General features: G+C 35.2%; 1 protein-coding gene across 8 annotated transcripts in view; it reads left to right on the top strand.

The window, feature by feature from the left end:
* SBF2 (SET binding factor 2) overlaps window positions 1–13,200 on the top strand; it is a 473,818-nt gene that overhangs the window by 286,245 nt on the left and 174,373 nt on the right. For all 8 annotated transcript variants that reach the window (XM_070626327.1, XM_070626330.1, XM_070626325.1 and 5 more), the window contains 2 exons: window positions 7,123–7,327; window positions 12,251–12,360. In XM_070626327.1, the coding sequence (XP_070482428.1) occupies window positions 7,123–7,327; window positions 12,251–12,360 (315 nt within the window). The remainder of the gene's footprint in view (window positions 1–7,122; window positions 7,328–12,250; window positions 12,361–13,200) is intronic.

Raw genomic sequence — 13,200 nt, 5'->3', positions numbered from 1 at the left:
CTCATCTCCAATTGGAAAAATAGTGGTATTTCCAGTGACTGACTTTATACTTTGTTCTTTATAAAGCAGTTTAACATACTTTCTCATTTGATCTTAGAAATGACCCGTGAGATAGATAGGGCAGGTGTTGGTATGTGAGGAAACTGAAGATTAGAAGGGTTTTTTCCCTTGCCCACTAGGAATGATTTATTGATGGATTTCAAAGAATAGCAAAACATCAAATGGGAGTCAGTGTTTGAGACTCTGGGACTGATCCCTTTAATAACTGAGCGTTTATTTCTTAGGTCTTTACAAAACTATTCCAGAAATGCAAAATTTTATAGCCAGAGGTGAGCAGAGCTGCGGTTCTGACACAGGTTTGTCTCTATGACATGACTGAGTACACAATGTATGTAAGGAAGTGGGCCAAACCGCTTTGATGCCAAAATGAAATAAATTCCTTTCTTGCCATCCTAGAACTTAAATTTTATGATACATAGCTTACACTAAGCCAACACAAAACTGAAAATTGCAATAATATAAGTATCTAGTAATTATACATTCTTAAAGGTTAGTGTACAACACAAACAACTCCAATCCTTTATAAACGACACCTCTAAAGTGAACATCATGAGGGATTGTATTACTAGGAAGAGATGGAAATTGCCCTTCACATGTGATCTGCATTTCTTGAGCCCTTATTGGACATTTTCCCCCACAATCTAATTCTGTTCCATTTAATTTAATCAACTGCATTGATTTGGTATGTATTTATTAGACACCTACTAGTGCCAGGCATTTTCTAGGTGCGTGATTCCCCTAATATCCTTGAGAGAAGGATGTACTACATGATGAGTGAGGATTTGAGAATATCCAAATGGAGTGTCATCAGACTTTCTGAGATTCTTTCTAGTTCTAAGATTCTAAAGTACGTCATAGTCCCAACATTCCTGAAGTAAATACTTTACAAAGTTATAAAGCAGAGCACGATGGTAAAGTTACTTTCTTGGTTCATGCAGGAAGTTGAGGGGAGGGCGGAAGGATGGTCTCAATGCAAGGAAAATAATTCAGATGGTTCTATTTTTAACTAGTCAGTTCTGTTTTTTATCACATTTCTAAAATTTCCTTTTGGTAAGGAAGAACCAATGGTATAATTTGACTGTTTCCTTATTATTAGGTTAGAATTGAGACCTAGTGATTCCATTCAGATGTTTGTAAATACTTTATTGCACTGAAGTCTGGTATGTGTATCTAGCCTCTCTCCTTCACTTCCCTTTGAAGTACCTCAGTAAAGAACCTTAATTTTTCCATTTCTTCTCACAGCTCCTTTATATTATTTTTTAGTAAGTAGGTATGAATTGTAGGAATGTGAATAGATGTGAGTAGGATGAATTGTAACTAGGTTTAGCAGCTCTTTTAACTTTCTGGAGCGTCCTAAATAATTAAGAGAAGTATTTGGTGACTATGGTGGACGAGGGGAATAGGAAGGCAGAAGGAAAGCAATAAATTCTTTAGAGACAAATTGCGTAAGCGTTAACAAGTTGGTAAAGTTTATACCATGAAGATTATTGGCTAAACGTCTGTATAGCTTTTCTTTCCATGTCCAGTCGATAATACTGTATCTGCCCACTTTGGCTTTCAGAATCTCCGATGTCTGCATGAGCTTACGTTTAGCTACTTACCTGCTCTATCCCTGTGATTCTTGATGTACACTTTTAAAAATACAACTAACTGCACACGGAATGAGAACATTAGGATAGGCCAAGACAAGAACTTAATAAAGCCTCCATTCCAAGGCATCAAGAAATCAGTTGGACATGTGTTTTACTGTTTTACGTAGTAAAGTTTTTCTAATTTGTTTTGCATCTGCAATAGTATATAAATATTTGCTAGACTGTGTAATTTGTCTGACAGTTTTCATAAAAGTTAAAGGAAAAATGAGAAGACTTGGACTTTCTTATTAAGTAATATGGGGTTTCTGTATGTGCCTTGTGGGTATTCCATCGCCTAGCATTGAAACAAATAGATTTTAAAAATAGATCTCTTAGCTAGTCACTATATGCTCCGTTGGTAGTTGTGGAAAGAGTGCTTTTCTTAGACTGAAGCCTCCATCTAGGATCGTGAATTACAGCAGTGGTTCTCAACAGGGCAAACCCTCCCCCCCGCCGCCAAATTTGGCAATGTCTGGAGACACTTTTGGTTGTCACAACTGGAGAGGGTGTGCTAGTATCTAGTAGGTAAAGGCCAGAGATGCTTCTAAACATCTTACAATATATGAGACACCCACTTCCCGCCCCCACCATACAAAGAATTATCTAGCCCCAAATGTCAATGGTGCCAGGGTTGAGAAACTCTGGATTAGGGCAGCCAGCACATTAGATGTTAAAGTCATACACCAAATTTATTTGTATTAGGGATGAAACATCAATTCAGTTGAGTGATCATTGAAAGGCCTGTGAGGATGGAAAATTGAAGGTTTCATTCCATCAGTGTTGTGTTCACAGCCAGTCAACTCTAAATAAAGTCCAGTTACATTTTTTCAGCGTTAAACAGCTTAGTCCAGTGCTAGTATTGGTTTTGGCTGTATCTGAAAGCATTGGTGTAACTTGCTGTCCCACACAGCTCTAGGTATAATTTATGCACTGTAATAATTAGTAAATACCTAAATTAATATGGAAAACTTGGTAACCTCTAACAAGGTCATATTGATTTGTCATTCACTGCTGAGACCAATGTGTAGGAAGGAAAATTTTTTCCCAATGTGGCTATTGCCTACTTTGGTTTTCCAGTAGAATTTGAGGTTTTTGTTTTGTTTTGCTTTGCTTTTGTTTGAAGTGCTTTCTCAGCCTTGTTTTCTGTAAGCCCTAGGCATAGTCTCATTTAGGTTGCCAAAAAAAGAGAAAAATCCCTATTTCCAGACCAGATGGTGTGTGTTCTTTTTTCAAGTCTGAGAAAAATCATTGTACCTCCCATTACTGTAGTATACTCTTAAAGCAGGATTACAGAGCCCATTTCTTGAAAATCATTACCCAACTTCAAAATTCCATCTAAATGATAGTGCGTTTGCCAGCTTTCTGGGCAGTCATCTTGGTTGCCTTCGACAAGATTGTTGCCATGTTTACCATAAGTGTTTAGTTGTCTAAATCTTTGGTTATTACTTTATATTTGCATTTCTCTGCAATCAAAGATCAAAATTTGGCTACTTCTTTGTTCAATTGGAAAACTGAAAAAAACAAAATTGGACTGTGGTTTTTAATGAGCTCAGTAGTCTTCAAGGGACTGGTTCAAATGCATTCAGAGTTACAAGTAAGAGGTGTTCCTAAGAATATGCAAAGGTCAGTGAGCCTTAAACTTCCTCTCATTTCTGCTGTCTTCTCAAAGGTCATTATGTAACCAAGTTGGATGTTAAGGTGGTAAATGTGATCCTTTATATTTACTACACTGCCCGTTAGAGGGCAGCAGTGTACAGACACAGCAGCCAGAAATCCAAATGCTAGATTTTGAAGTGTGAATCTTCCAAACGCAATTGAATATATTATAATTTAGTAACTTTAACCCACGGTCTGAATTTTTATGTACAATACCTATACAACTACAGGATAGCCTCAGCTTTGAACTTTGTTTTAAAATGATTTTAAAAAATGCTTGTTATTCTGAATTGTATGTGTGGATTTGGTTTACAATATTTCAAATTGCTTATGAGAAGAAAAACGCTATTGATGACTAGTAGCAATATCTTTTCTTTATTAAGTAACTTCTATTTAAACCCTTATTAAGTACTATTATTATTAATGTTGTTGTTGTTAAAATATAACTACCTGGTGATATGATGGGAACCTTGGGAGAAAGAGATGGTTTTAGTTTTAGAGGCCTGGTGACATGCCATAGAATATACAGTGAATAAATATTTTTAAAATGAATGTACCCTAGACTTTTGGAGAACAGCCTTCAGATTTATTCTGGGGAAGTGTGTGTGTGTGTGTGTGTGTGTGTGTGTGTGTGTTGTAAAATCTTTCCTCTAATAACTCATTCTGTCCTCACAAGAACCTTATAAAGTAGGTACTATATTATTATCCTCATTACAGATGAAGAAACTAAAACACAAGTGCTAAGTGAGTTGACACTGCGCCAGATCACTCTACTAGTAAGTGACTAAGCCGGGATTTGACCCAGGCGGTCTGACATCAGAGACCATGAACTAAGAATACTTTGTCGTACTCCTGTCTCACTGAGTTTTCCAGCCTTTCCCTCTGAATTGTAGTGCACCTGTCTTTATCACGTTTTCGCACACAGTCCTGTTTCTGGGCTCTCTATTCTGCTAGCCCTTTTAACCCTTCACTAGTACCAATTGCTATAGTGTATTAACTGTTAAGAGTTTATGTACATTTTAATATATGGAAAGTTTGACTTCACTTACTCTAATTCAGAATTGCCTTGACTGTTTTTGGATCTTTATTCTTCCTTATAAAGTTTAGTATGAACTTGTCACATTAAGATTTTGACTAGAAGCAATATGTTTATTCTTATTTTTTCTAAACCACCTTAAGTCATTTCTGGAACTGGATACAAGAATACGTAGTGAGAGAGAGAGAATATAGCTAGAAAAGATACTGGCATCACTAAGAAGATTTCTTTTCTACTTTTATTTTTCCATGTTTTAAAATTTCTCATAATAAATATTTGCATCATGGAAAATATATTTAAAGTTTCAGTTTTTCTTATAAAGAAAATAAGTGTAAACAGAAACAGATGTAGTGAAGAATGTACTTTAAATGATTCTGATTCAGACCTCAAAATTCATATAAATTACCTCCCTAGCCTGAAAAAAAATCTGTTAAATGGGTTTTATAAAATTGATATTTATAATTTTTTAAAAAACAAGATATCTTAGATGATGTGCGTAAAGAGCAAACCTACTACTTTTTGAAAAGGGCAGTTTCAGAAACTACGGACTAATGATGTTGGTGTTAATCCAGGCATAATTTTAGAACAGTTTTTTCAAGATATAGTTTAGAACATGGTGATCATGAAGACTTGGCATAGGAATTTACTTATTTATTTTTCCCTGCATTTGTTAATGATATATAAGAGGAAAATACAAAGCGTGTATGAGGGCTACTTTGGCAAGGACAAGTTTCATATCTGATACCACCTTCTCAGGAACTTTGTACGAGAAGCATAAGTATATCCTTAGACCAGGTTGTTTATCCAGCATCGCATAATGAGTAGAGCAAAAACTAGAGCCCAGGTTTTTTGACACTTAAAGGAGTATTATTTCCATTGTATTGCTGGCATATACTACCTGTATCATCTGCCATAGCCCAAACTTTTCTTTAACTGGATCTAGGTCAAATAACCAAAAAGGAATTGTGGGAAGCAGTTCTAATAGATGATGACAGCTGGCCATTTTAACTGTCCAGAGAATGTGTAGGGTAGTATTGGGCTTCATCTATAATGTGAATAACATAGGTTCGGGGGAAAAGGGTTTTTCTGGTTGCAAAAGATAGTAAATGCTAGAATTGGTCTAAGAAAGGTTGTAAAGCAGCCTTCCCTAGAGAACGTTATAAAGATGGATTCCACTCTGCCTGTGGTATTTGAAATATAATCTTTCTTAAGTAGGTAACTGGATAAAAGTCCATGCCGACCCTAAAGGTCTATGAAAATATTAGCTGACACATTTAATTCAATTACTGCAATCCTAATATATATTCAACATTGTTTCCCACTTATTAGGATACAATAGGAAGTAGTTCAGGGTGCCTGCCATGTGCCAGGCAGTTTCTAGATGCGATAGGTATACAGCAGAGCACAAAAAATATTTTTTTAATTGGCTGTAATGTCTGCTTTTGTGGAACTTCATTTTAGTGAGAGAAAGATAGACAATAAAGTAAAAAAAAAATTATAGTATGTGAGGAGATGATAAGTGCTAAAGAGGAATATATAATAAGGGGAATAGGGAGTGTGTTGGGGGGTATAATTTTAGATAGGGTGGCCAAGAAAGGTGGCATTTGAGCAAAGAAATGCAAGAATGGAGAGAGGATGCTGTACAAATTGGTGAGGGGGCGCACATTACAGGCAGAGGGAGCAGTAAAATACAAAGGGCTGGAGGCAGGAACAAGAAGGCTTGTGTGGTTGGAGCAGAATGAATGAAGGAAACAGTAGTAGCACATGGTCATATAGAAAAGCCAGATCTTGTGGGGCCTTGTGAATTATTGTAAGAACTTTGGATTTTATTCTGAGTGAGATGAAGAGCTGTTTGAATGAATAGAGTAGTTAGGTAATGATTTAACAAACTTTTAGCTAGATCACTCTGTCTGCAGTGTTAAGAATAGAGTGAGGGCTGCAGCAAGGGTGAAAGCACGGAGACCAGTTAGGAGACTGTTGTTCTGTAGTAACAGAAGATGTTGGCTTGAACCAAGGTATGGTTGAAAAATGATCAGGTTATGAACATATTTTAAAGACAAAGTCCGAAATGTTTGCAGAGGAATGGATAATTGAGTGTTAGAGAAAGGCTTTAATATAACTCTAAGCTTTTCACCTGAGTGAATGGAAAAATAAATATGCCATTTATTGAAGTGGGGAAGACAGTAGAAAGCAGATTTGGAGGAGGTGACGATTAAATGCTTTATTTTGGACTTAGGTTTAAGATGTTATTTTAAATCTAAATGGAAATACTATATGTAGGCAGTTGAATATGTGGGTATGGAGTTCAGAAGAAAGCTCAATTGGAGTCAAAAATTTGTGAATCATTGGTGTTTTTATGGTTTAAAGATTCGAGATGGGAGGTTATCACCAAAGAAGTAAGTGTAAGTAGAAAAGAGGCCAAGGTCTGAGCCCTGGAATATTCACAGAGTTAAGAGATTAGAGAGATGAAAAATACATAAAGATGTCACAAGAAGACCTAGAAACCAAGTGAAGAATGTGTTCCTGGAAGAGGAGTGATCACCTGTGTCAGATGCTGCTGATAGATCATGTAAGAAGTAGAAGATTCTGGTGTCTATATTTTATGGCATGTGCCTGAATGTATATACGATCACTCATGTCTGATTTCTTTTCATGTCCCTCTGAACTCCCACTCCCTCCCTGACAATCTGCCATTGTTATTTTAACTTTTGAAAATTTTACCCATGTTTGATGTTGCAGGAGAATCCAAACCCTCATATGGCATTCCAGAAAGTTCCACGCCCAACAGAAGGATCCCACTTGCGAGTTCACATTCTTCCTTTCCCAAAGATTAATGAAACCCGGGTACAGGAATTGATACAGGAAAATCTTGCTAAGAACCAGAATGCACCCCCTGCTTTAAGAGTGGAGAAGAAATGGGTTGTGCCAGCAGGTCCACCTGTTGGTATGTATTTGTCTGTTTGTTTGTTTTAAAAGTAAACGTTTTATCAAGATATAAGACACAAAAACTAAAGTTACGCAACCTGATGAATTTTCACACAGTGAACAAACTCGTGTAACCAGAATCAGAGCATTAGCAAAACCCAGAAACCATTCACTACCTCTCAAAGGGTAACCATTAACCTAACTGCTACCACTATAGAATCTTCTCTTTTTTAAAAACAGCTATCTTGAGATATAATTTACATGCCATAAAAGTCACCCATTTAAAGTATACAATTCAGTGATTTTTAGTATATTCACAGAGTTGTGCAATCATTTTAACTAATTTCAGAAGATTTTTATTACCCCAAATAGAAATACCCATACCCTTTAGCAGTCACTCTGCATTTTCCCCCAAAACCATGCCTTCCCCAGCTTTCAACAGTAATCTACTTTCTGTCTTTATAGATTTGCCTATTCTTGACATTTTGTCTAAATGGAATCATACAATATGTGATCTTTTGTGATCGGCTTCTCTCATTTAGCATAATATTTTCAAGGTTCATCCATGTAGCATGTTTCAGTACTTCATTGCTTTTTATGGCTGAATCATATTCCATTGTATAGCTGTATGTCACATTTTGTTATCCATTCCTCAGTTGATGGATACTTGGGTTGTTTCTACTCTTTGGCTTCTGTTAATGCTGCTGTGAACATTCGTATGTCAGTCTTTGTGTGGACGTGTGTTTTCAGTTCTCTCAATGTGGAATTGCTGGCTCATGTGGTAAGTCTGTGTTTAGTGTTGAATGTTTTGAGGAACTGCTGGACTGTTTTCTAAAGCAGCCACACCGTTTTGCATTCCCACCAGCAGCATACGTGCGTTCTGACTTCTCCACATCTACTCATGAGGTAGAGCATCTTTTCATGTGCTTATCGGCCATTTTTCTATCTTCTCTGGAGAAATGTCTACTCCGATCCTTTGCCCATTTTTAAATTGAACTGCTTGTCCTTTTGTTATTGAGTTGGAAGAGTTCTCTATATATTCAGTATACAAGTCCCTTATCAGATAAATGGTTTGCAAATATATTTTCCACTCTGGGAGTTGCCTCTCATTACTGATTTTTATCTCTTCTTTTTCTCCAGCTATTAAGGGAGATGTATTAAAGTCTCCCATGTTAATGGTAGAATTGCCTATTTCTCATTTTAGTTCTATTTTTTTCTTTATATATATATTTTTTTAATTAAGGTTATGAAAGTTAACATCCTTGTGAAATTACAGTTGTACATCATTATTAGTTTTTCTTTATATATTTTGAGGTTGATTTATTGGATGCAAATATATTTTCAAATATTATAGCATCCTGGTGATTGATCCCTTTATCATTATGAAATGTCCTTCTTTGTCTCCAGTAATGCTTCTTGCCTTAAAGTGTACTTTGATGTTTATATAGCTACACAAGCTTTACTTTGTTTAGTGTTTGTATGGGTTATCTTTTTTTATCCTTTCATTTTTAAACTTTTTGGGTCCTTATATTTAAGGTATGCCTCCTGTAAGCAGCATGTGATGGGTTTTTTTAGCCTGTCTGACTATTTTAGTATATTACTTGTATTTAGCTCGTTTATATAAATATAATTACTGATATGGTAATGGCTTTAATATAACTTACTGGGTTTTTTTGTTTCCTTTTTAAAAAAATTTTTTCTATTGCAGTAACATTGGTTTATAACATTACATAAATTTCAAGTGTATATAATTATGTTTCGATTTCTGTGTAGACTACTTCATGTTCACCACCCAAAGATACTTTTTCTGTTTGATCCTCCTGTTTTGTGTTTTTCCCTGCTTTCTTTTGGATTAATAAATTATTTTTCTTATTCCATAATTTATCTATGTTAACTTGTTCTTTATACATTTGTCTAACTGCTCTTTTAGAGGTTTACCTAGGACTATAGCACGCATCTACTTTTGTCAGTTCAACTTTCACCAGAAGCTCTGCTGGTCAGCCAGCCATCTGCCAGCATCAAGTCTGGATTCTCAGCCTCTTGTTTTTGCACCCAGTGTTGGCAAATCTCCTAGGGAAAAAATGGATGTGTCTCCAGTCTTTTCCCTTCTTGGGAATTTTAGATCCTCTAATCCTTGTGCTTATGTAGCTCTCTGATATATTTAAATAGAAGGTTTTGCATTTTATCTGACTTTTATAATTGCTCCTGGTAGGAGTTTTAGTTTGCTACAAACGGTTCCATCATACCTGAAAGTGAGTGTAATTTTATTATTAATGGATACCAATATATTAATTATATTATTTATATAGTAATGTTCATGATTTATGTATTATTAACATTTGTGTTATATTACTTATATAGTTACTGTTAATATTATTTATTAAGTAATGTTAATTTGCCATTATTTTCCTAAGAATTAACAGCTTTTACTTAGGAGTTGTTCGTACTTTCACATAGAGAAGACAACAGAGAAGGTAGATATGTTAGGGCAAATAGTTACTTTTTGAAGGAGTTGGTCGTGTTATTTTAATATTCATTAGCTTGTTGAATGCTTTCTTTAAATATTCACATGAACAGATTAGAAGTTTGTTTAAAATTTAATTTGCTTGAGTTCTAGCCTTAACTGTCTCAATATTATCTTTGTATAATCTCTTTACTCTCTTCATTTTCAATCACATGAAATTCTTTCTTTAGAAGCATGTGGAATGTCTCGCTGTAATCAATGAGAGTGGTCCATATGACTAAGTATTTGGCCCTGCATGCACTTCCTGTAAAACCAAATAAATGAATGAATGAATGCAGGGGCCTCTGTCCAATTTTCTGGTTCATTTGGGTTGATCAGAATTAGGATTTCCCTTGTACTAAAGTTAAAAGGTGTGAATGTTTTATTTTTACATGATACCTGTTTAATGTGAGTGTAGAATTGTTCTGTCACCTTAAGAGGCATTCACATTTTGAGAGGTTATTAGTTTCCACCTGTTCCTCAGAGGAGCCAGAGTAGTGATAATCGGCTGGAACTAGCATTTGAAAGCCAAAACCTTAGAAGGGAGACGCTGGGAAGTCAAATGCCCATAGACCAGAGTTGTTATCACGCATTCAAAAGCTAGTGTTAGAATGCCACAACTGAGGATTTGGCCAGTCCCTGAAGTGTCAAAAGCTCCAAGTGAAGAACTTTCTTCTGGGAGCAAACTAAGTCCTAGTCTCCAAAAGAAAATAATAATTCCCAGATGGTAAACAGATTCATTGTAAGGAAGTCTGGGTTTTTTAATGACTCATTCTAAATAAAATTTAAAATACTGCTAAAGAGATTTTAAAATTAAAAGTTTATAAACATAGCTTAAAGATGTTGGTCTCTTAATAGAGTATGCATTATTATTTGGAGACTCTAAGTAACGTTTTCTACTGTGGTATAGATCAATTTCTATTTCACTCCATGCCGCTGACTTACATGTGGGGGAAGCCCGAGAACACACAATCATGAATGAGCATTTCAGACAGACAAGTCATGTGAATAATCTATTTAATCATTTTGGTCATATAGAACATTAATGTTACATGATTAAAAGTGATTTGAATAAAACTGGTAAAATCTATTGTCTAGTTAATTATATTGTACCAGTTGATTTCCTGATTTTGCTAAAACACAGTAGTTATACAAGATGTTACTACTGGGGGAAGCTGGATAGTGAGTGCATGGATCTTCTCTGTACAATTTTGCAACTTTTTGTGAGCTTAAAATTATTTCAAAGTTTTAAAAAGTTTGAAAAATTATTTGAAGGATACAAGGTTTCATATTGATGAAATGAAAGGAATGCTAATGAGGTAGATATGATAGTCTTTCTTATTAGGTATGGGGGGATGTGAAGGGACTATGCCTTTAGATTCCAAGAACAGCCATGAAATATAAGGAGTCTATCTTTTTGGCTTAAAAATTGTTGATACTACCTCATTTGTATAAATGGTATAGTTCTTTGTGAAATTATACTTTTTGTTTAACGAATACTACTTACATTTATATCCTCTAATATTCTTTTAATAAGTTAAACTTATTTTAAGTAATTTTAGTCTATGTAATAGACTAGAATTATTCAACCTTATGGTAAAGGTGACAAGTACTAAATTCACAAGACTAAAAAGTGACTCTCTTGAGTTTGTACGGCAGTTCTTGGGCTATGATCATTTCTCTTTTGTACAGTGCTTCTTCAATCCCGTCTACTCAAATTTGTAGAATCTAACTTTTTGTGATATGTGGTTTTTCTTTGGTAACATCTTAGAAATATCAATACTTTTTTCTGTTAATACTTCTGTTATATGTGAGCATTAGCTACTTTTGTCATGATCCTGTACCTCAAACATTTCTTATCAGTTTGTTTACAAGTAAAGTTAAAAGGAGATGTTTACCTTTGCTTAATATAATTTTACTGTGCAATGTGAATTAATTTGCGTAAGAGTTAAGTGTATCATTGAAATCTATCCTGTGAAATTATCCTCAACAAGCCATTGATTAGCCTGACACTTCAAACTAAAAATGTAATCAAAGTAGGGGCTGGCCCCGTGGCCGAGTGGTTGAGTTCGCGCACTCCACTGCAGGCGGCCCAGTGTTTCGTTGGTTCGAATCCTGGGCACGGACATGGCACTGCTCATCAAACCACGCTGAGGCAGCGTCCCACATGCCACAACTAGAAGGACTCACAACGAAGAATATACAACTATGCACCGGGGGGCTTTGGGGAGAAAAAGGAAAAATAAAATCTTTTAAAAAAAAAAATGTAATCAAAGTAATAAAATGGAATACCTTCAGTGCCAGGAAAGAAGAGGAAAAAATAAACTCTAAGTGTTGGTCATGTAAATAGATAATCACGTAAACAGTAATATTCCTTTTGCTTTTGTAATTGCCAAAGGAGTTTAATTTTTTTGTGTTTTCTTTATATTCCTTTACTAGTTTCAATAATGGATAAGGTGACAACAGTTTTCAACAGTGCACAGAGATTGGAAGTTGTTAGAAACTGCATCTCATTTATATTTGAAAATAAAACACTGGAGACTGAAAAGGTAATAAAATGCCTTCTTTCCCAAGTAAGAATTCATCATTTCTCTTTCAGATTTACATACTTAGCTTGCTAACTGACTTTTCCTCTAATTCCATCCCTTTTCCTTCTAAAATATCCTTTCATTGTTTTGATCATTTTAAATGAACAGTGTCTAAGATTTAAAATTTTAGCCCAGCCTAATTATATGGCTACCATAGAAATATTGGTAGTCATTTTTTTCCCTCAAACTGTTAAACATTGTTCATTCAGTCTTATTTTGGCATATTACTTAGAAACTTAACATTTTCAATATAATTTTATTTACTGCAAAAAATGGAGTCAGAATAAGTAATGAATTATAGAAACTGTGGTATTCAACTTAAATGTGCTTCGTTAAAGCACATTTTCTTGCCTTCTTTAATAAAACATACTAAACATCATGTAACCTTTTCTTAGTGAATCATTATAAGGGCTAATAAAGCATGTAAACTGAAGAGGAAAGTTTTTACCCTTACACTCAGTGACCCTAGACCTCTCTGTTTTGCGTTTTTGGTTTCCTTGTTTCTTGTGAGTGGAGTGTTGCGGCCTTTCTTTTGCTTCTCTGGCCTTCAGCCGTCCACGTCCTGCTTCGTGTCCCTGCCTGTACCCGTGTTAAGCCCTCCTGCTTGCAGCCTTCTTCCCTTCCTTCTTATTTGCTCCTTTGTTCTGTTTTTCAGATTGTCGGTGTTAAATAAGCCTATTATTATTTTATGTAAAGTAAATTAATTAGACTCAAAATGGTGAACCGGAAGAAGCATTCTTGTGGGTGATGAAGTGAAAGAGTTTTAATGCATAAACCTAGAGATTTCTATTTGTTGTTCTG

This window comes from Equus przewalskii, chromosome 6, assembly GCF_037783145.1.
Source record: "Equus przewalskii isolate Varuska chromosome 6, EquPr2, whole genome shotgun sequence".
In the NCBI taxonomy this organism is placed as follows: domain Eukaryota; kingdom Metazoa; phylum Chordata; class Mammalia; order Perissodactyla; family Equidae; genus Equus; species Equus przewalskii.
The sequence above is the reverse complement of the archived record's forward strand: the minus strand, read 5'-3'. Positions and strand labels throughout refer to the sequence as shown.